The sequence below is a fragment of the Corvus moneduloides genome, chromosome Z (assembly GCF_009650955.1).
Source record: "Corvus moneduloides isolate bCorMon1 chromosome Z, bCorMon1.pri, whole genome shotgun sequence".
NCBI lineage: Eukaryota > Metazoa > Chordata > Aves > Passeriformes > Corvidae > Corvus > Corvus moneduloides.
The window spans coordinates 66,429,385-66,454,376 of record NC_045511.1 but is presented as its reverse complement, the minus strand read 5'-3'; the positions used below and the strand labels follow the sequence as shown (position 1 = coordinate 66,454,376).

Here is a 24,992-nt window from a genome sequence, read left to right as displayed (position 1 = left end):
TTTTCTCTCCTTTCCCATTTGGACAGACTTAGCAAGTATAATTTGTTTCAAGAAACAAAGTTACTGTAACATTTCTCAGCAGTAAAGTAGCTACCAGTTATCACCCAGCAAGTTTCCATTTCAATCCACCTAAACCTTTTTTCTACATTGATCTGCCCTCAAGCAGCATGAAGTATCTAAACTAAACTAACATTAACTTATCCAAAGACCATTCTCTTTCTGATAAAATTAAAATCCTTATTTCAGAGGCTCTAGTACTTACATGCGTGAATCAGAAGAGCGCACTATTGGGTCAGGCAAAAAATAATTTGAACAAAAAACTTTAATCGCCCGTCAAAAATTGGAATGCAACATCTATATTTAAACAACTTTATTAACATAGTCAAGCAGTGATTAACATTCACATCTATTATGTCACATCATACAAATGTAAATACAAAATTACTACAGTACAATATATATTCTCTGCATGATCCAAAATATTTGGTGGCCCCAAAAACTCCTTAAAATTCAGCAGCTTATCAAAAATTAAAACCATATTCTATTTAAAATGAAGTTCTGTTAGCACATAGGCAGACTTCAAGAAGTATCACTCAATTTAGTACAGTTTGAGAGGTTGCAGGAGGATATGTTTGAAGGAAACATTCCGACATTGCGGCAGATACAGAAACATAAGATTTAAAGCTTTCAAGCAAAACTTATACAACCTAAGTTGTCAGCAGAAAGATTCAGTCACCTTTCATTTAAAACTATTTTGTGTATTTCATCCAATTTAAAATTTTAGAAGTGTCTAGTATCACTAAGTCAGACAATGTACAACATAACTATCTCTTTCCATGAAAAAAGATACTACACTGCAGATTTCAACAGCCAAATAAACCCCCTCATACCAATCTTTTTATTCTCATTGCTGTCCTCACAAAAAACACCCAAGCCTTCTTAATTTTGTTGCTCACCTGAAATAAGGAAATAGAGAGCTAAAGCAAAGTAGCACAACAGAACAAGTTTATAGAAAAACAATACTATACTGTAAGTGCTGAATTCTTTGAGATGTGGATTTGGCTTACTTAAAGCATACTGTAACACCACACAGATATTCATCCTGTAGAGCCATTTCAAACTTCCCTCATGTAAGTACATTCAAGTGAGTATCAGTATTTTAGCAGAATGTACAAGGCAAGCAACAAGAGTACTTGCCTCCGTTCCCCATTTAAAATGATAAACTAAAACTGGCTTGCTCCAACCGTTAAGTGCAAAGAGCAAACATCAGTGGCAGACAAAATGGAGTTTCTACTGGAGAATACATAGAAGACTGATGGATGCAAGTCACCCTGGAGAATGCATAGGTGAGTGAAATACATAGCTACTGAACAAGATTTATTTAAGGTGAGGTTATGTAAGATTGTAACAAATACGTGTGCAAACTACATCAGCATCTATCTGAGATTAACTGCAGGATGTTTTGCCATTTCACTGCAGAGCTTATCCTTTATCTAAGACAAAAAGTCACTCTTCAGACCCTATATAAAAGCTTTATGTATCTATCATCCTCATGAAAGAGACAGTATGGAAGCAGTTAGTGTTAAGTTACAACTTCTTTCCTTGAAAAATCTGAAACAAAAGATGTCCAATTTAATTTTGCATTTAAAGCATTTTTAAAGAAATATTTCAGTTGTTTGAATATGGATGCATTCTCCTTAAGGGAAGAATGTTTTTTGCACCTTATCTGTTAATACATTCAATATGAATAATATAGGTGAAACAAAATTCATTATTGTCCCACAGTAGAAGATTAATTTAGAGTGAGTTTAAGACAAGAGGAGCTGCCTAAATGAAATACATAACCAATAAAATTACAACACATTTTTATTAGCATGTGTTCTGAACAAAAAGGGTACAAGAGTATTCACCTGAGATAAAGCTAGTATTTGAATATTTCTACGTAGCAATGAGTTTTGCTTGAGGAAAGCCACTTGAAGTTTTAAAATATACATTTCACTATTATACAATATATGCAGTTTAAGTAATTAAGACTGATGCTAACATAAAAGTCCTAAAAAAAAAATCACAGTGTGTGTCAGTATTATTAGTTACAAAATTTATGCTACTTCATAACTTTTAAAAATTATAACGATTACAAATTTTAACCTATTCTTCAAAAAGTGATCTTCTGAGTACAAGCTTCGAGAAGCAGTGAACTAAAGCACAAGAATTAGCTTCTTACAATTTAAATATATACATATTCACTGATTTAGAAAATAATCAAGCTTTGGAAAAAAAATACAAAATTTATTATTTTTGCTTGCACTGGTTAAATTAATGAACTAGTCTAATCTGTTTCCAAAATGAAATGAGCTGTTTCCTGCCTGCGTTATGAAAAAAATTTCATATTGAACTTCACTTAAGACTAATTTAACAGCAATTTTGAACTGCCAAAAAGATGCATTTATAAGGATTTTAAATACACTTTCTGTTACCAACTTAGGTTGATCAGCAGCTTTTGTTCACTCTCAGAATCCTTCAAAAAGGGAAACTCAAAACAGGAAAAAGGCATATATAAAAACAGTAAACACTGACCTCCTGAGGTTCCTACAACAAAATTATTCAAGTAGAAAATCTACACCATTACGTAGCAGCGGCTATTTCTGTAGTTTAGCACACTAACAGCACTTTTTCAGTGTGTAAGGAGCAAATGAAGTAAGCCGTGCTTTTAGCATGCCAAGAGGCAGAAACACTGGAATGTAACAAAGACAAACTCACAATTCTAGCAGTATAAACATTCAGTCAACATTCAAGAACTGTCAAGACTACACCACAAGAATTAAGATGCTTTTTATATATCCCATGATGCAATAATTCAGATTTAAATACTAATGCTGTTTCAGAACTTCTCTTACCTCAAATTACACCCTAAAAGGCTTCTGCAAATCTCTGCACTATATTATGCATTAGGAATGCGGTCTATTTGCTTTAAAATACACCATGAGAGAATTTACTGATACAGAAGACTATTTTGTTTATTCCTGACCTTTTAAATTATTTTCCTTGCTGTCATACCAGATCAGTTCACACCTGTACAAATATCTATTAAAACAAATATGTACAAAAGTGGCATCCTAAGCTAATCCAAGGTGAGGCGGAGTGGTTTTATTTGGTTAAAGGGGCTTTCTGAAATTTAAGAAGTTTAGTTAAACCCACATTTTAGTTGTTATGCTACTATATTATTTGGGTAGGTTTTCTATTCTACAAACTTTTTAATGTCATTTCTCTGAAACTCTTCCTTAATGTTCAAATGCACTCAATATTAAAGCAAGTTTGGGTCCAAAATAATATTCCAACTTGCTAAATGTTGGGCAGGGGTGTTCCCTTTCAAAATTAAAGGTTATTTATTGACTTTTAGTAATTTATATCAGTTATTAGTTGAGAAGGAATTTTTTGTTTGCTATCAAAGTAATGTAACTTGAAAGCAAGTTATCATATGCAATTTTGATCAAATTGAATAAATACTATCTACTGGCACTATCAAATGTATTTCATACAGTTTATGACCAAACTATGCTTCAGGCATAATCCATTAAAATTTGCAAAGCCAAAAAAAAGGGGGAGGAACATAAAACATGCATGTGACCATGCATTGAAAAAAAAAGGTCTAAACTTTTTAAACAGCATTTGTAAGCTCACACTCACACAGCTCAAACTTCAGTGCAATGGCTAAATCATTCAACAGTCAAAGAATAGAACCATGCAAAGAAGAGCAAGTTCTTAAAAACGCCCCAACTAAAAAAAAAACCAAAAAAACCCAATCCAAAAAAACCCCCAAAATCCCAAAAAATACCCAAAACAAAAAATGAAAAAACAAACAAAAAACAACAACAAAAAAGAAAACAAACAAAAAAACCAAACCAGAAAACACCAACTAAACCAGAAACTGTTATCCAGTATCCATTCTGCAATGCAAAGGTGAGAAACTAAATCTACAAAAAGGCTGTTATGGCTTAATTTTGTTTTGCAGATTAATAATGCAGCACTTGAAAAATGGAAAGGTGTGGCTTCACCTCTGACCAGCAGAGTTAAAAATCTCTCCATTTTCCTTTATCATCATGGGATACTCTTTAGGCAGTCTAAACTATTAAAGACTTGCCACTTTCAGATGGACACAAGATCAAGTGTACCAGTTAGGATTTCACATTCACAGTACATAAGAAAATACACATGGAAGGAAAAGTAAAGGGTTAACTTAACAAGGATTTATTCACAGGAATACATGTAAGTAGAGAAAAAAAACACAACAGAAAAGCTAAACAAATGAAATGAAGAGGATCCAAACCAACTGTCACTCTGTAGCTTTAAACTTGCACCCTTGTGCATTTAACTACATCACAAAGGGCCACCAACATGCGCCAATACAGTGTAGATACCCTGCATTACATCCATTAACTTAAACATCTCTTTAAGATCATGCTTTGAACAAAAAGAAAGCGTAGAAGGTAATACGCTGAGTGGGAATAAACACAAATATAGCAATCTTGTCATCAACTTCTACAAATGTCTTTACGTGCCAACTAACATTTATGCAGCCTTTAACGGGTCTTACCATGTAATTAATTTTAGAGATTCTGATAAAATCACTAGTATATAACCATGCAGAAAGCACATCACACTGACAGCACAGAGGCAAATATTTTGCACAGCTATATCAGCTTTCCACATTGTGCAGGTTACACACAATACAATATCAATCTTACTCTTAACAGATCCTAAAAAGGTATTTCAAGGCCTAATTGTTAACTACAGTACTTTATATCTATATTCTTAATAAAAATAAATTCCACTGAATCTTAAAAAGGAATTTTAAATGCAGGGCTATATTGAATTGGTAAACTGCAACACAAAACTGGCGCAACATAGGTAAATGTATACCAATTTCACTCTATGTGATGCAAGCATGCTACTTTCCCACTAATTAAAATTACTTCTGATCACTATGAGCCAGAACGCATGCCTGAACCTTAAACTGCAAGTTAAGAATAATGCCTTACTCTAGAAATTAAAACTAACAAAGTACAATAATAAAATCATATCCACTACCTTGGTTGTTTTTCTTAACATAAAAATTAAGATGTCAATCTTTTCTTTGCAGTGTCCCTCTTCTTACCCCCAAAATGAAAGGAGTGACTTATTTGGCAGCTTGCAGGTTGCTTCATTTTGCCCAAGTTAACTTTATTACTTTATGATGGGGTTTCTATACTGTACACTGCAAGTGCCTGCTCCTAATACAGACACAAGCTGCATTTTAACTGTACTAACTTCGTTTGTGTGGTTCTCATTAACATGCAAATACCTAGGAATCCCATCAAGCAGGATGAAAATAATGTAGAAAACCCTTACTTAAAAAAACAGAAAACAAAAAGAAAGCCTTTTACTGTTTGTGACCCCCATTCTTAGGTTTCCTTTATTGTGCGCAAAATATTATTCCTCTTTACGTATCCCTATGGTTCAATTATATGGTTTCTTATTTTGGTACAAATCCCCACAATATTCCAGAATGTGCTGTTTTGTGACTAGATTCTTTTTTTTTTCTTCTTCACATCCAGTGCAGAGGTGTAATAGGAGACAGATTTCCACCCACAAAGGCTCCAGATGTTAAAACATTTCCCAACATCGACTTAATACAGTGACGGCAACACCTCCCTCCCGCCCCTCCCAGTAGGGTTGGGATTGTACTGTATTCCCTACTGGTTTACCCTTCCCCCCAGTAAAGGGTAACATTTTCCCTGGGTGCAGAGGCTCCCTCATAGTCTCCCAGACTGAAGGACCTGTAAAAGGAAAAGACAAAGGTATAATTAAATCTTACCTTGAACATTTGACAGGTGCATAAACAAAGAGCCTTTTTCAAGCAGTTAAGTGCCAACCTTTAACTTAAAAATGGATTTATGCCTAATGTTCCCTTTTAAGTCTGTTAAGAAAGCAGCCTGTTTGTATCAGATAAATTATTATTCATGAAACAACAATATATGCTTTGAAACTACATTGACAATTCCACTACTGTGCTGAACTTAGATTTAAGATAAAAGCAGCCCTATATATTCTAACCAGTTTTTCCATTTTTAGCTCAAAATTATGAAGTAGTTATGACATTGAGAAAGAATATTAAACATATCTGCAACTGACCCAGCAGCTTCCCTTTCAGGTGGATTAAACAAGATAGCCAGAGTTTCTCCGAAGTTGAAACTGACAATAATGGCGGATTTTATCACTTTGGTTTCCTTTTCATCAGGAGGAGAAAATACCCTTACGTCAGAACTAAAATGCCCTCATTGATAAGTATGTAGCTGTTTGAAAAGTTTATTTTTAATCCATTGTTCTGATGTAACATGTAATGCAAATAGGATTTTTTATGCCACTTACTTCGAAAAAATCTTGGACTGACTTTTAAATAGTTGTCCATTCCAACACTAAACAGAACTGCATGATTCACTCTCGTAATTTCAGTACAAAAATTCTACTCAAAGTATGAAATTTGTATAAAGACTAAATGAACAAACTTAATTCATTCTCTTTTTTGGCTAATATAATAATCTCTTCCCAGTATCACACATGGGAAATTTGCTTTATACAGTGTACACAGGTAGCATATAAAGCAAGGTGGTATAATAATAATAGAGCTACTCTGGAATGGACTTCCACTGTTCCTTTTTGAAGCTGAATCATTCTCCACACAGAACTGTCAAACACTTCTGAATTGACACATAAAATGGAACACAGCAATAATAAACACATCAGCCACCCCCAAATATAAAGTCTTACAGTTACTGTAGTTACATATTAGCATAGCATTCTTTATTCAGTGGAAAGATCATTCAATATGTAGTTAGGAGTATATTAGACTTCTCATAGCTAGTGTGTTAACAAACCTGCTTTCTTATCCTAAAAGAGTATTCCTGCTTAGACCACATCTGCCATCTCTTAATTCATAACATATAAGGTAGCCTGTGTCTTTAGTATTGATGACTTGAGGATCATATTCATCACTTTGCTTATTAAACTTGAACCAGCACTTTGTTATACCTACACTTCCAACTTTCTTGATAAACTAATGTGTGTATCACAGACTCAGTTTTTCTTTCTTTCTTTCTCTCTTTGTAACAACAAAAAAAATCAGACAAATGCTTTTGCTATAGCCACCATCATTTAAGTATACTATCATCCCCTCTTTCTTCCTTTCATACAGGAAGGAAAGATACCTCCTCCAGTGTAGATCAGCAATTCTAGACCGATTAATTAATTATGTTTTATATGATGCAAACAGGAAGGACATCCAAGCTCTGTTTAGCAAGCAAGACTCATGTGCTTACCTCTAATGATGGGACTGCAGCTACAGTGCATGAGGTTAAACTCCATAGTAAGCTGCAAGGCGCTCTTTTAAGGGAAGAGGAAACTGGTCAGAGAAACGCCTCCAATTCTCATCCCCAACTTGATTTTTAAATCCATGAAGAATCTACAAATGAGAAGGGGGAAGTCAAAATAAGCAAAAAACAGAGGGTACATTATTTACTAGCCTCATATGCAGTAAGCCACAAACTGCTGAGTTGTACATCTGGCCACTGAATTCTCCAACTTCATAGTGAAATGCTACAAAGAAGCAAAGGAAGTAGATACAGCAAGGTCTTTCTTAATGCGTTTCTGTAAAGGTGACATAAAGAATACAGCTACCCATGGAAACTAGTGTGTGTATTCCTATTTGTATGTATTTTAATAGGTAACTTAAAACCTAGGGTTAAGCCATTTCAGAATCTCTATTTATAAGTTTTTCAATTCATTTTCCATCCATCCATCCATGCATCCATCCATCCATCCATCCATCCATCCATCCATCACAGCTCATATATGTTAAGATTACTGTGTTCACACTTATTTTTTAATAAATGGGAAGTATGTTGTGGGAAGTTGAGGTGAAACTGCAGCCAGCTTTTGTCAATTTCTAGCACATATGTCAAATCTTTTAGAGTTCTGTTTTTTGCATGGAATCTGTAAGACAACTTCACTAAAAATGAAGCTCTTAAAATATTTTTTGTTTCGAAAGAACAGGGATCCACAGTCAATGGCAATCAAAAGCCAGTAAAAGAGGAAAATCAAGAATCTACAGGTTTCAGTCTGGACCTTCTGATGCAATAAACTAACTGAAAATGAAATTATACTATCAGAAAAAACCTTAGTATGTCCCTTAAAACAGTAAGTAAACGCAAAATATTAGAAAGGACAAAACCAGACAAAATTACTGTTCCTCATGGAAAACTATACCAAGAAAGTCTGAAGTTTTGTTTTCCTTTTTTACATTCAGTATAACTGAATTGTGGAAGTCTGTCCGGAACATATCCTCAGATAAAAAGCAATGTCAAAATTAAAGCTCATGGTAACAAGTTCACGCTCCACACAGGACTGTCAAGCAGAGCTGTTTTTAAACAGATGTAGTAGAAATGATATTACATGCAACCAGTTAACTTACTGCTTTTCTCCCTTCCCACAAGCAGGCTCTTTCCTAAACCCAAAGAGTCACATTAACCAGGTGCTAAGAAACTACTGAAAATCTAAGAATGCTCAGATATGACAAAAGGTTATGAGCCAGATTTTAACACTGGCAGCTCATCTATTCATGCTCTTGAAAGTATTTTCACTCCCAGTTCTAGTACTAAAGAATAAAACAAAACAAAACAAAAACTGGACAAATCCAGTTTCTCTCCCTTGTTCCTTAAAGTCAAAATTACTGTTGGAAAAACATCTAACTGGACTACAATAATCATGTATTCATGAAGAAGTAGTCTAAAAACCCTGCATGCTATCACTGAAGAAAGCTTTGTCTCCTTTCCTGCAAGGCAAAACCCACAAAAATACTTTAAAATTGCTTGCTTAAAAAAGCAAGGATGTCCTTATGCCAAGTGACCAAGAACCACTCTGTCTAGTTTGAATGCATTGTCTCCTAAATGGGTAACTTGCAAAGAATCTGAAAAAGAGGAGTTTAACTTGCTGAAGGACTGGTGCAAAAACATGCACTGAGACTGCTTTGGGCAATCATGACAGACTCTACCCAGGACCTCCTTTTAAGTTGTAATTACTGTTTTGTTTTGCTGATGTCAGAATACTCATAGCTGTACATTTTCTAGATCTAATGTTCCTTGGAAGGAGACTGGTTATCTGAGAGACTAACTAGGACAGTGAGATTTCTGTCTTTGCTCTTAAAGATGGGATAGAAAAGTTCCAGCTTCTGATTTGATGCTCACACATGTCACTAATTGAAGAAAAAGTCACAATACCAACCTATGATTCTAATAGGTCCTTAAGAATATGCTCCATTTTTGCTTTAAGAATATCATGAACTTTACTTTTGACATACAACTTTCTAAAAATTGGGATTTCACTATAGAACTTGTGAGGTGAACCACTTTTTTTCTCTCCCTGTCTCTCTCTCAATTTTTTCAAATTTAAGATACTAGTGCCAAAATACAATATATCATATTCTGGGTGGGGTTTTTTTGTGTTTTACTTATTTAATACAAGGCAAACAGTCCTTTTGTTTAAATTCTATTGACACTTTTTCTAGGGATGTATTCTTGGGTATCACTGTATGTTAGTTTCTTGAATCTAGCTCAACCGAGAAGGATTCTGAGGAGGATTAAGCAAGCCATTATCTTCAGCAGGAGTTAGAGAAACAAATAAGATACCACTCCGATATCTTTAATTTGAAACTCATGTATTTCTCCAAAATAAAGTAGCCATCTCTGTGGCAAAAAGTAGTCTTGAACCCTACAAATCTCATTTTCTGAAAAAAACAGTCTTACATGTAGTATAAACTCCACTGTTCTTCCAAATGCAGGCAAAACATAGTAGGCTGGACATTATGAAAAGTTGTTTGAGGATGATTAGCCCTTTAAAAACCATCTCAGGTGAACTTTTCAGCCATTTAAAAAAGTTTGGAATAATCCAAATGCATCTAAGAAGATACAGCTTAAAAAAAAGTCAGGATTTTCATGTTGCTTTGTCTGACTATTTACGACCTTGCATGACCACAGAGCGCAGAGAAACCTCCATGACCACAAACACAGTAAGTGCTAGCAGTGAAACAAAAAAAAAAAGAAACCAGAGGATGTAGAATATACTGTTATCTTAGAAACCTTACCTTACAGAACATGTCTCGAAGATCATCTTTTGGGCTAATCCATGATGCAACAGCATCACAAAAAAAAATAAAGTCCTATAAGATTAAACAATCATATAGGTTAGAAACCTCAATTTATACATCTGAAAACAATGCTTGCTGTTCATTCCATGAACCATGGATAGTCTTTGATCCCAATTCACAACTCCTTTTGTTTTTATGTATTTATTTTCTGCTTAATTCAGACAATGGTAAATTATTGCATTGCCTAAATGTTCAGGAACAGAAATTGCTGAGTGTCTTAAACCACAGTGAAGCCAACCCCAACTCTCCCCTCTACACCACACTAGTATAACTTCAATTCTTTCAGTACACATACAAATGCAAGATCTACTCACTTTAGTCTAAGCAACAAATGCATCTCCCACACACTTCTAGTTAGGGGAAAAAAGCTGTTTTATTTAAGTAGTTTTTTTTCTGGGACACAGGGAACATTTATCATATAGGTTCAAAACTAAGCCACCTCAAAATCCCTACACTTTGTTCATCTGCTGTCATGCATTATGTCCTCCTACACCAATAGAACACCAGTCTTTAATATATGTTGCTAATGCATATAATTTCAGTAGGAATTGAGGATGATGACTAGAGAGGAGATGTGAGTTAATGAAATGGGTTTTTATTTAACCCCTCTTTGTAAGCTACATGAATGAACAGACAGTAAAAGACTGAAATGTGAAGTACAGAATGAGGCATAAATGAAATGAATTGAAAATTTCAAACCAAGGCAAACACTTGATTCTTGTGTTTCAGGAAGAACACTTCCAGGCAGAGAAGAGGGAAAAACCAGTTTTGTTTTCCTCTTAGACAATACTACATTGATACAGTTTTACTTTAGAGGTGTGGAGATTAAAGATCAGGTCATATTCTATTCTTCAGTCGTACCATTTATTTTAAAGAGAGGCATGTTCCTTGTCACATTGACTATTTGAACAACTTATCTAAAGTTGAAACAGGATCTTCCCTACCCTAGTGCTAAGAATGAAGGGGTGATTACTGGTTTTATTCTGTTACTTTTTTTAAAAGCCTAGGTTACATCTGGAAAATAGGTTTCAGAATGTCAGCTTTTACCTTATATTTGCACACAGATCCTGACCACAACCTGACAGAAGTATCAAAATACAGTTATTTTAATCAAAGTTCATTATTTACATATTCATTGCCAGTAAAAGACAAAAACTGATTTTAACAATACTTCTATCCTTTTTAGATGACAATTACTGAAGCATCATGATACATATTCACAATATAAACATTTTGGGCTCCTTGACTTCAAAATAAAGCTACATCACATACTGCAGGGAATCACTTCAAGGCAAACTTTTTCATACTCCACATACATTTTTCACTAAATTTCACATGAGCAAAGGAAAATTAGCATCTATTAATGTATCTTACTTGAACTACTCCACTGGGGTTGACCGTAATCATGGTACATATCCCACGGAATGCTGAATCCTTTTCCTCATTGTCTCTTATGTTTCGAAGAGAGGTGCACCTACCAAGTTGGAAAGCAAAACTTAGATAACTCTATTACTTTTCTTCAATCAAGTCAAAACTAGATGACAGTATCTGATGGAATAAGTCACACTGATAAGATGATCTGCAACATAATTTTGAACACTTAAAAAAACACTTGTTGCACACAGTTTTTACTAGCACAATCCCATTAGGCATCACCTCCAGAATCTGACTTTTTTGCTAACTGTAGTTAGGAAGTGTGACCTGTATTCCATTAAATACAAAAGAAACATGGATCTGGAATACTTACAGAAACTATCATTATTAGAAGCAGAACATGAAATACTGTCACAGTATGAATTATGTCAGATACCACTTACAGAACAGTTGTTGAACTTTAACAGCAGCAAGCAAGCTATTTTATACGTAACAAATCTATAAACATATATTCCTTACAGCATTTCAAGCCTCAGACTGAATTTTAAGTAATGCACAGTTTAAATTTTACAGTATTTGCATGCATTGTATTATCATTCTGGTGGATTTTAAATGCTCTTTCATAGTCAAGCTTTAACACAGCAAGCATGTGACAATCTTATCCCATGCATAAATTAGTCGTTAGCCACAACATAAAGAATACATGACGGTGCTACTAAAAACTCACAAACCTGATAGGACAAGATTAGTCACATGGTTGGCAATGATTAAGGATTGAGATTTTGTAACCAACTGAAAATATATCTAAAAGTGAGATAGAGAGAAGAAAGAAAGAAAGAAAGAGAGTGAAGAAAAATGAATTAAAAAAAAAAAGATTGAATAATACACACCAGGGTCTTATAAACTGCTGTAGCATGGGGGCCACCTCTTGAGGACAAACGTAACCAAGACGACCAATTGTTATTGCTAAGGTAACGCAATCACGGTTATACACCACCAAACGCCAACCAAGACATGAGCAAATGAAGGGGGAGGAGAAAAAATAAAGAAAAAACAACAAATAACTCAGAAACAGAAACCAACAGAATCTGTGTATGATAATAAACATAAGATTTCACCAGTGCTGTTTATTACCACCCCCTAAATAAGAGGCAGCAACATATATGGTATACTCTCCAAGGTAAAAGAAAAATTAAAGAAGTATGAGAGAACACCAAAAACACAATTTTAAATCCAAAGGATTTCTGATGTAAGCAGTCATTCTGTCCCCTCCTCAGCGTAATCATTTGCTACATTTAAGTAAATTGACCTCTACACATTCAAAGTTTTTATTGAAATGTACTATAATGGATACTTTTTAAAAAGAGAAACTAACAATTTTCAGTTTTAGTATCAAGTATTCTAAACATTCTATTTTATCCAATATTTAGAATTCAAGGTTTTTAGAGACCTTATCTATCAGTAAAATACATTTCCAAATACTTTTATATGGAATATATTGTGGTCTGTCTGAAAATCCTAAACAGATGGAACATTTCTTGAAGAGCAACAAATGTTTGTCTTCTTCATAATCTCATAGTAAATTTAATTAAAAATGGTTGCTAACTCAAAGCAACTGACTGCAGAACATTAATTCTTTAATCCTAGTATTTCTCCTGCTCACAAAAGCTTTCCTCATAAGATATACACGAATCTGATTTCTGATACCAAAGCATGAGGACACATGAAAAGCAAAATTGCTTCATCACATGATTACGTAGTTTGGTTCTTTGCTCCGAGGGACAGACCAAAGAAAGTAACATTATGCAAATGTGTTTTAATGGTGTTCGCTCAACTCACGAAAGATTAATCTTCAGAAAAAGGAGAGGGTGGGGGATAATGTATCAGGATTACTTGAAGCAAAATACATGAATAATACTAAAATCCAGCAGATTTGTATGAAGCAGAAAAAGGAAACCTATGTTCAAGGGACATACTATGCAACACTCTAATTAACAGGCATTTGTGAACAGTTTCATGAAACATGCAATAAAGCAGATGATGCTTTCTCCAATAAAAGTTTGGTGTAGGATATACTAGCAGTCTGAAACATATTAATTCCGTGTGACGCAGCTCACTGTTAATGTACTATTTTGCTCTGGTGTTACTTAATTTCCATACATAGTGTCTAAAATTTTTTAGTATCTTATAAAACTTCACAGAAGCTCAAGTGAAAACACAATTTTAAGCTTAATCTGTAAATTCTTAGAGCTACAGCATAAACAAGGTAGAGAAATCTCTGTCAAAATGTGTTTTCAGGACAGTTTTCATAATTAATTACATAGCAAGCTACAGCAAAACCAGTAATATTCTTGCATATATTAGTGGCACACAGCAAAATATCCCACAACAAACTTATAATAAGTACAACACACTCAACATTTATTTGCAGTTATCCATCCACATTTAAAGTAACTATTAAGAGAATTTAAAAATAAATAAATAAAAACCAGTGTTTGGATGCTTCCAAAAATTCTCTTAACAATGATGGAAGCAAACATCTAAGTATTGGATGCCTTTCAGTTACATGTATTACACATCCATCAGTGCAGAAGAAGGGAGTCAGGGCAGGGGTAAGGAAAATTTATATTGTTATACTCTCATAGTATTATACTGTTACACTATTCCATAGTATATTCCACAACTAGGTATTTGATTCAAAATTTTCTTTTCAGAAAGTAGTTGATATAATATGCTATAAAACTAGGTAAATTATCCTTCAAGTTCACCTTCCATACTAAATGGGATAGAGGGGGAGAGAAAGTGCAGCTTTTAAGCTTAGAGAATACTGAAGGAAAAATATGCTTTGAAAAATCTCTCTCCAAATCATCTCTTGCTTTGCTTAAAAAGTGTAACTGTACCATTGTATTTGCATCATATTCAATCATGTCAGACATAGTAACTAAACTGTCATTTTCTTACAAGACAGTTTTCAAACAAAAGGAAAAAAATTCCTCTGTTAGTAAAATAGTGAACAATAAATCCATTGCATTATCCATAAATTTTTGCTCAAGTATGGAAGGTGCTTTTCATACCAGAACATGCCCTCTATAAATGCAAAAGAAACAAGCCTCAGAAATTCCAATTCAGTAAGGCATTTGGGAATTACTCCGAGTTTGGAATGCAAAGCCAGAACATAAAATATGCATGCCATTATTAGAATTCCTTCCAGGAATTTGTTATTAAGTGACCAGGTAATAGAAATTAAACATAATTTTTGTTATGTCGTGGTAAAACTGCCATCACAGATCTAGATTTTTATGCATGATATTGTAAATTTATCTTTAAAAAAAAAGTGCATTTTTTTGTAAATTCAAAGAGTTCATTGATTTATATATGCCAATTACATTTTTTTCACTAGACATACATATACAGTACATGTGTAAAGACATGCATACATCAAAATCAGTGAGAAATTAAGTCTCTTAAGTGTTACTGCATACATTTGTCATATTTAATACTTAAATAAAACTGGAAAAATTTGTCATATTTAATACATAAAAACTGGAAAGCAGATGATAAATAGATATAATAAATGCTATAAAAGAAAAAGGAATAACTTTTCAAATCTAGATATATGATTTGCTGCAAGACTGAGACTTGTAAGAGCTTGTGCAAAACAGAGTTGTTTTTACTTATAAAAGCCAAATACATAACAAAATCAGTTCTGGTGTGGTTCCCCTATGCAATTTAAAAAATAATTTTAAAAAAAGTCTTCTCATTTCCTTCACCATGTACAGTTCATTTTTTGGGTACCTGTGTTCTCTAACAACGTCTTTGGTGTGTTGGGTCTGTTAATTATTTCTACAAGCTGGTGCAAGACCATTGGAATATAAGGCTGCATTTCTATACCTGAAACAACAATTTTAAAAGAAATTCAGAAGAAAATGACCATTAATATACATAATGTAAACAGAACATGTACACTTAACTTACTAACAAGGACAAGAATCACAAATGTAATTTAAATCTTAACATACAGGTATCACTTGAAAAAATTTCACCCAGAACACCCAGACAAATAATTCTAAATGTGCAGAGACTTAAAGAAAAAATTAAATCTTACCCATCTGGATAGAGATTTCTCCAATTGCCCAGGTGGCATTGTTACACACAGAAATGAATTCAGGGTTTAGGTTGGTTCCCAAAATTGGCATGAAATCAGCTAGAAAGAACAACATTTTAAAATCTCATCACACAATACAACCATCTTGTCCCATTAGTTTAGGACTGTGAGGGGGAAAAAAAGGGAATGTTTAAGAAAAAGATAATGTAAGCCTATTTAAATACTTGGAAAGTATTAAATGTAAATTAACAGGAGCTATAGTCCAGCTATATATCAGATTAATGTGGAATTTACAACCTAAGCAGATAAATGCAAATATTTTCAAATTATGCTTTTAAAATCTTCCTAACAGGCTTTATCTTTATGTAACTTTTATGTAGAAACCTTTTTCTCTCCTTCCCTTGCTCAGGTGGGAGCAGAGAGAGGAAGAGAAGAAACAAAACCCAGCTACAAGTACTAGCGGTTTTATCATATGGTTGAACGTCCCCCAAATCACCTGGATAACCATGTATTCAGCTACCCTTAAGAAAACAAGAAAGACCAGAAGGCAATCACATCTTTGATTAAATTTTAAGAAAAATTAGTCAAAAAGGTCATTATAACATCTGCCAAATAAAATTTTAAATTCCAAGCCTATCCAAGCATTTATTCAGCAAGTGCATCTCAACAGTATCTGTGGGAAGAAAGAGCAAATATTGTGGAAGTGTATCACCAATGCTACTTCCCACAGAAATAAAAAACAAAGCAGAAAAACAAAGTAAAACCTATCCTCTAGCCCATTTTTTGATTTATATATGTATTTTTACTTAACAACAAATTCCAGTAGAACAAAAAGAGCTATAAAAATAAAGAAGAAAAATGAACTTTTGCACTGTCTACAAAAATAGGAACAACTTTTCTTAATATACAATTCAAAGGACAAAAGACTACAGACTCTTGTTGATAAAGGAAAATGACTGTGTACAACACCCTAAAAAGGCAACCCACAGAACAGGGAGTTTAACAATGGCTAATACAACCCCTTAGACACTTACAAAACAAGTTGTTAAACACGTAAAAGAAACATACCGATGCAAGGTTTAACATGCTGAAAACATGCCTTCGTCAGGTCACCTAACAATGCAAAAGAACTCTGCCGTACCTCAGGCATTTTGTCCTAAAGAGAGGAAGGAAAAAATTACAATTCTAGAAGAGTTTCTGATTCTCCGCATAAAGAAAATGTTTGGTTCAAATAGCTTACTCATCTCACCTGCATACATTGGTACATTAGTGTCAGGATATTGCTGCGAGCCACTAGCTGTTCAATGTTGCCTCCAAGTCCTTCAGCTAAACCACTGAGTAAATCAAGAGCCACAATCATGAAATCTTTATCTGGAGCCTCATATTGGTCTGGCTGTGCATTATGCAACTGCAACAAATAAGTACACATTTTAAAAATTATACTAGACTTTCTCAGGAGTATGCATAAAAAAGTTCCAGAACTGCATCTTCATTTAGATATTCAATTTCCCTGCAAACCTCTGATTTCACACAGTTAACACATTGGTTTAGCGAAGTATCATGGGAACAGTTATAGCAAAATACCATGGCTTGTGCAAGTGTCTTCTGCACCAGATTTACACAACGCTGGTACACAGGTTCACAGTATGGAAGAAAGCCAGATTGCAAGGCAGTAGCAACTGACGACAGGCACTGGAATAAAAAAAAAAAGAGGAGAGAGAAAGCAGTCACTACGTTTCCTCACATTCCTGAAGAGTCTTTTACTTGGGAGAGGCAGCTTGGAGGACATTAGGATTTTAAGTACACCAACATGTAACTGATTAAGTAAACACAACCTAGAAAGGCAGTACTGATTAGCTGAGCCAAGGCAACTATCAGCAAGTTGTTACTCACTCCTGTGTATGCCAGTTGAAAAAATTTCTCAGCAACAGCATCTTCTTAGAGGTAGCCAAGGAAATGCATACAAAACCAGTTACGATAATTCAGACAGCACTTACACCAAACTGCAGTATCTTGACCATGAACAAGCCCTAATATAACCTAAGAGTTACAAAACTAATTTTTCTAGAGGTGTTTTCCTGCTTCACACTCAGAAAATACAGAGCATTAGACTACATAGCCTGGTTCATACCTTCTTCAGCTTGTCTGACAATAGTTTTAATGGAAGGATGAAGGGAGGGCAAGGAAAGAGAAGAATAAAAGGAGGATAGAACCCTTTTTTTCCCCAAAACAATCCTATGACAGAAAACACTCCAAAATGGCAAGAAAAAGTCTTAAATATTTCTGCTAAACCTAAGGACATTTATTCAGTCATAAAACTTTCTTACCACAGTCAGGATATATTTTCCCTAATGGAAAATAGCTAACATTGTCAGCTTTTATAGTCATATTTCCTAGTAAGAACACCTTTAGTAGAAAACATAGTTTCTAAAATAAGTTGATACAAAATATGCATATTTTAACATTTACCTCTAATAAAGGGAAGAGATCTTTATCTTCATCCTTCAGCATGTTCCACTTCTGGATTAATGGAGGCATTAGCATCTGAATATATTCCTGTTGAGGATGAAAATGTATCAGCTGCTAAAACACTCTACTGCATACTATTTTATTTCAAAGCTAAAGAAGAACTGAAATATATTTTACTTTTTCAAAAAAACGAAATATCAGGTGTACTGTAATTCAATCACTGTTGCAATTCACAGATATTTTAATACTAAAATTTACAATTTGTTTTGGTGTTTTTTCCTAAAGCACGAAAGTACCATTACAAAGGGAGTCTCTTCCTCCAGGTTTGGTTTCAGCATAGCTGCCTGGGTTATTATGATTCTATCTGACTGCCTCAAGGCATACAGAAAACATTTTTACATTTACACTGTGGCTCTACATCTGCCACCTGCTTCTCTCAACCACTTTCCACTGTCCTGATACTACAATCCTATCTCCATGACCACAAGTTCTGAAACTTCTTCCTGAAACCAACCACCCATGAAAAAAGTAATCTCCTATCTCTCAAGAAGGAGGCACTTAGGCCTATATAAAGCTGGTTTACTTGCCACTGCACAGACAGTGTCACAAGGACATTAAGCAAGGCACGTCTAGAGTACTGTTGCTCCCAGAAGGCATCTAAAGAGTCAACAGATTTTGCTATGTCCAATGGTACAAAATTCTAAATGACTAAAGAAAGTCCCACCCTCATGAGGAGCTGCCATTTAGCTTCCTCCTGCTGTCAAATGCCAAGATGGCCAGGCTCAGAGAGAGACTGAAAAACAGGTCCTTTGATGGTGTGGGGTCCAGATGGCAAGTAAAATACCATGGAAACAACTAAAAATGTTTTTTCTAGGGCATTTATGTCATTAGAAACACTATAGAGAAATGAAACAAGTCTCAATAACCATCATAAGATGCCAACATATGACATGTACATCTTCTACTAATTAATACAGGTACACTAAAAAAAACCCCATTACATTTGCCTGTCCAAAGGGGTATATATACTGATATCTCCTCTGAGCTAAAAAACTTTTGAGCATGAAGGAGAAATCATGATGAGATCACAACACACCACACACTATTGCTTGTTTACTCAAAATGGCAAATATTTGTGTAGTAGGAAAATTATGTGCAGTCTATGTATTTAATCTGTAAACATGGAGCACAATAAAAGGTACATGGAAATATCAGCACTTCTGGTTTATAACATGTAAAGCATACTACAAAAAACACTGAACAAGTTTTTCAAATATGCTAAGTCCTTCTACAGAACATAAAGTATACTCACCGGTTTATTTAGATGATGTCCTACAGAATCTGCTAGGGTTCCTATAGCATCATAAAGAATGAGCAGGTTTTTATGCTGGTATTTACTAAATGCGAAGACCAAAGTGTCAAGTATATATGCAAGATAAGGAACAAGCTCTGTACAAGCCTCCTCTTCTAGAGTAGCAAAGGCACTGAAGGACAATAAAACAAGTTAGTACCTTGGACAAAATGAAACAAGACGACCCCAAAATGCCCTACTTAACCTATTTCTGTTTAAACATAAAGCTGTATTTAGTCCTCGAATTCATGTAGGATATGCTTCCAAAAAGGTAATACTTAGATAACTTCGATATTTTTTGACTGAACACAGGATCACCCATAAGGATCCAGCTCTTACATTGTAAAGAACGAAATTTTAAAATATTGCCATAAAACTCATTAGGGATATGGAAGCCTCCCACTATAAAGAGAACTATTAGCAGAAAAGTTACAATATACTAATTAAAATAGAAGGAACCATAATAAAAGCTGATTATTTAAGTTAAATTGGACCACTATCAAGTTAAAAATGGACTACTATCTTTAATGTATACAGTAGCTGCACCTAGATATTTTGGTGCTGTTGTGCCAATACAATGCAAACATCAGCCTGTACTCTCAGCAGTTCACCACATAGAAAAAGATATAGAAAGACATGGAAAACTAAAAGCAAATACAGAGGATGAACAGTTTTAGCTGCTCTTGGTCAAAGCACACATCATGACGTCGTGGAAACATTTCAGCTTGTCTATGCAGTGTTTGAACGGCAGCATTAAGAAAACCCATCCAAAATGAAACAAAACAAAACAAAACAATCCCCCCACACCAGACATGCTGCTTCAGAGAAACATTAATGAAAGGAAAATAATATGGAGCTATTGAAGATTTACTGGCCTAGCTTTGTCAACAAGATTATTATTAGCTTGTCTCTGCACTAAAAATGCATGCATCACTGCGCGAGGTGTGTGCTACCAAATGCAGAAATGCCGTTTTCTTAACAGAAGGGAACTGTGAACACTAAATGGCTAGCATTCTTACTTTATTTACTTATTTATCATTTTATTCTGTTGTTATGAAGTGTTCTTTCAGAATACAATTGAAGGCATACAACTTGTGCAGGAAACGGTATTTCAGTTATATTTCATTTTGTGTGTCGCCAACTTAAGGAGCAACTTCTTAAAAGCACAGATGTGAACTTCAGACATCTGATACCATATAGAAGTTAGGGACAAAAACACACAGTATCTTGTGACCAATCTTCAATTTGGTAGACATTAACATCTATGCAACTATTCACTGTTGGGATGAAGCTTTTTGTTGTTGTTCAAGAAGGTTCATTGTATTTCCTTACAATTTAAAAAGCTAGTAAATACATTTTGACTTGTAACAACTCTACATTTTCCTTACAGTTAAGTTTCCCAGACAGTTTATTTTTAGCTGCAACAGTGATTTTACTGAATCTCTGTTCTAAAGAAAGTATCTCAAAATATGCTCTAAGTCTGACAGTGAACTTTTATTAAAAAAAGAAAAAAAAATTAGGCATACTGTAATTTTTAATATTTCCATTCTAGATTCCCTGTTACTATAAAAGTTTCCACGGCCCATTGCACATCCTTCATAAGCACCATGTGAGGTTATTTAACTACACTACAACACAGCTGTGTTTAACTAAATGCAGATTTTCAGCCATGTTTTGTACAAGGGAAGTTTGAAGAGAAGTGGAATATTTTCCTTTGGGGATTTTTTTTTTTGCTTGGTTGGTTATTTTATCTGGTTTTTGGGTTTTGCATTTGTTTTTTTTTTTTTTAATAGAATAAACAGAGAAGACATTAAAGCTACCCAAATTTGCTAGCCAAATTTTTGCAAACGTTTGGAGACACAAGGAAACAGTATTTAATTCCTCAATCTCACTAAGTACTTTTCATAAAGTCATTGTATCTGTTCTCAGGCAAGGATATACTCACCCCTTTCGAGCAAAGCTTAGCCCAACAACCCTGAACTCATCACTGTCCTTAGGCACTACTGACACTTGGCAGTTGCTACTATTATTATCATTTATTATCTATTATTACTACTATTAGTTTCAGGTGTTCAGAGGCAGATGTAACTGCTTCTTGAAGAAACCTTAAAAACTTGCTGTGTACACTCCAGTCTGACAAAAACTGACATGTACATTTTTTTTTTTGAGCCACGTGCACAAGGGGTGCACCCATTCCCATTCCATTAATGTTGCGTCCACTAATTAAGCAATATATATATATTTTTTAAGAAGTAGACCAGGGGGAGAAGGGAATCTTATCTCCCAACATCTTGCTTCAGGAGAAAGATAATATGCCTTGAAATAATCTGAAATGTTTTGGTAATGCTGAGCTAAGTATAACAGTATCAGTAATCCAATTACAGAATAGCTTTCCACTGTAATCAGTTCTGCCCATGTTCATAGACAATTTTAAAAAAGGCCAAATTTCTGCTCAACGAAACATCATATATTGAAAGTAAGTGCTGCAAACAGCTAATTTACTACAATGTATTATTTAGGGTGGTGTTCTACATACTCTGAAAATAAAGTGCACAAGAGCAATAGATGTTAACTTTTTTCATGTTATTATAACTTGGGAGAAAGTTGCATCTACTCCAATGTAAGAGAAAGAAATACATTAAGAGCTAGAAATGGAGTCACGTATTCACTCATAAAGGCATTAAAATAGCTTCCCACAGGAAAAAAAAAAACTAGCATCATGGATAGTGATGTTTGCTTAAGCTTTGGCTTACCTGCAGGCAGCTTCTTGTACTCTCTTGTTGCTATCCAAGATACGCTTTAGCAACTCAGTCATTAATGGCTTCAAGTATGTGTCTGGGGGTTGACTAACTACCCAGTGTGCATAGCGACTAAGAGTCCAGCATGTAATGGAGCGCACAAGAGCCTTTTTGTCGGAGAGGCACTGAATAAGGTGAGGGATTAGCTCTGGAAGATATGGAATCATACCCTGCATGCAGCCTGGAAAGAAAAATATAGCTATTGCAGTACCAGAATTAATGAAAAGTTCCATTATTTTCTGTTTCTGATGGAGAGACATATTTTCATTCTCTATCACAGAGGAACACAACATGCGAAATTAAAAATACAAATATTTTAACAAAGCAAGTCTACCTAATTTATATAAAGTTCTAAAAAAACCCCTTAAATAAATAACAGTTATAGTAATTATAAGTATTATAATTATAATATTATATAAGTAAAATACTAAAATTCTTAAATAATAATTAAAATCTTCAATTAAACTTATATTTTTTCAATTACATTTCTACTTCAGTGCTTCCCCAATCTCCAGAAATTTTGCTTTGTTCAATGCAGTATAGCAAGTACATCCAAATAAAGTTTCTAAAGCTTGAAGTTCCTATTTCAGTCTACTCAGAGTAAGCAAGAAAATACCAAGCAAAGAAAGACTGTCTTGACAACAAATCATCACATGAAAAAGGATTCCTTAAGAAATTCAAATTTCTTTGTTTTTCCTAAAATTGAACAAATATTGACCACCAATAAAAGCTGCACCCTTCAAGTCTGCAAGGGCAGTAAGACACCAAGATTTGTCAGAAGTACTAACTTCTACCTTGCTGGACTTCAAATCAAAACCGACTAAAAATTTTCTAGTAGCAGTAAAAAAAGTATGTTCATTAGACACTGTGGGAAAAGAAATATAATCCAGGCATGGACCCAAATCTACTTCTTTAGCATTCAAAAGGAACAGAGATGCTGGAACTCCAGGCAAAAAGCCAAGCAAGACTGTGAGTAAGTAAAAAAGAATGGAAATTAGCCTATTTTAATTGGAGAACCATCTACAAAAGGCATCTTAGTGTACTGAAATCACAGGAGTGGTCTTCTCCATTTCTGAAAACACTTAAAATCTAAGTCTAAAATTTATTAAATAGTTATCTTCTATGAAATCAAGGTAGTATTTTGGGAGAGACGAACAATTGTATACTGCAAAGTTTAAAAAGGAAGAAATAAAAGAAATTATGTAATCTGTTTAGCCTCCCAAATGTGCCTAAGTGTGAAAATGAAAAATAAAATAACTGCAGTCACCTATCAGAATATGACAAGATTAATCACCAAAACCAAATCAGCCAAGGACATATACTTGTTTGCATTAGTAAGTTCACCCGAGCTGCTTTAGAACCAATTAAAAAATCAGCAACCTGATATGAACTGTTGCCTTACCTTCAGCAATTGCACCAAGAACAAGGATACCAGATTCTTTAACTACCCACTCGGGGTGGAAGAGCAATTCCTTCAACAGTGGCAAGATGTGAGGCAGAAGTTCATCACGAAACACATTAGCTAGGACATCTAGAGCAGCAGCAGAACATTTCCCTGAAGGGAATTACAGTGTTAATCTCTGCTTATTATACAAATAGTTGTAGTTAGGCAATATAATCCCCTTTTTAACTCTGAGCTGCCAGTGGATTCTCAGTGCATGAGCAGGAAACACACTTCCACTCCATTACACTACAGAGAGATACACTGTGCTCCTGTGCAAAGCCACAGCTCTTAGAAAGTAATTTTTATTATAATATCAGTTCCTTCCTGATCTGTCATAAAGAATTGCACTGGTCTCATTAGTAAGCAATGCTGCTAATTGTCAAGCTATGCTGGTGCTTCCTCTCTGCTCATACTGGAAGTCAAATACGGCACACTGGACACGAAATAGGGCACACAATTCTGATTTTCAGATAATTAAAATTTTCACAAATCCAGGTAACATATAACATTACAGATTTCTAAACTGTTCTACTCTTTCTCTTCTAGGCCACCATTCCCGAACAACTTCAGCTTTCTCACCATTTTAATCAAAACCATGCATCACAGGGCACCTTATGTAATTTGAGCTTTTTTTCAGAAAAGGCGTATTTAATTCTGCAATATCTACACACAGCAGTGGCAAGAAGAGCATTAAGAATATAAAACTATACTTTTTTCCCAAGATGCAGCTTTACAGAAACAAGCGTATTTGCACTCATATTTTCAACAACAATAATTCTCCAGATACGTCTCAAAATTGTTTAACCATAACCCTGAAGTTACATTCACCTGTTTTAAAAACTTGTGGCCTTAGGAAAGAAAACCCTATATGGCTATGTCCACATCACAAAGCATTATTCCACAATGAGGCTGTTCGCAATGCATATTCAAATCAGATTCGTCAGAATTTCACTAGCTATTTCCTGTCACTGAACTTAAAAAACAGTTTGTGGTGTTTTCTTTCCTTGTAACATGGCCTATTAGCCTAAAGGTCTTATGACCCCCACAACAGGCCATCTGAACTCTGGTTTCCTCAGAGCCATCTCCTACCTTCAAAAAAACTAAAGTACTGTATTCTGGTCAGAAGCAAATTCCCTACAGAGAAAAAAAATATTTGTAATGGCCACAGGTAGTAGAATGTTCACGTGGGAATAAAAAACAAACCAAACTGAATG

General features: G+C 34.5%; 1 protein-coding gene across 3 annotated transcripts in view; it reads right to left on the bottom strand.

Moving 5' to 3' along the window:
- Positions 1-355: 355 nt before the first annotated feature.
- The window catches only part of TNPO1 (transportin 1), a 74,206-nt gene continuing 49,569 nt past the window's right edge, over positions 356-24,992 (bottom strand). For 2 of the 3 annotated variants that reach the window (XM_032095438.1, XM_032095440.1), the window contains 14 exons: positions 23,737-23,889; positions 22,290-22,515; positions 19,498-19,669; positions 18,186-18,272; positions 17,301-17,408; positions 16,966-17,124; positions 16,785-16,872; positions 15,717-15,815; positions 15,407-15,502; positions 12,502-12,577; positions 11,612-11,711; positions 10,175-10,249; positions 7,356-7,498; positions 356-5,816 (listed from right to left, as the gene is read on the bottom strand). In XM_032095438.1, the coding sequence (XP_031951329.1) occupies positions 7,391-7,498; positions 10,175-10,249; positions 11,612-11,711; positions 12,502-12,577; positions 15,407-15,502; positions 15,717-15,815; positions 16,785-16,872; positions 16,966-17,124; positions 17,301-17,408; positions 18,186-18,272; positions 19,498-19,669; positions 22,290-22,515; positions 23,737-23,889 (1,547 nt within the window). In that variant the 3' untranslated portion in view covers positions 356-5,816; positions 7,356-7,390. Of the gene's footprint in view, positions 5,817-7,355; positions 7,499-10,174; positions 10,250-11,611; positions 11,712-12,342; positions 12,416-12,501; positions 12,578-15,406; positions 15,503-15,716; positions 15,816-16,784; positions 16,873-16,965; positions 17,125-17,300; positions 17,409-18,185; positions 18,273-19,497; positions 19,670-22,289; positions 22,516-23,736; positions 23,890-24,992 lie in introns of those variants that run through there. The other variant, XM_032095441.1, reaches the window with a different exon arrangement.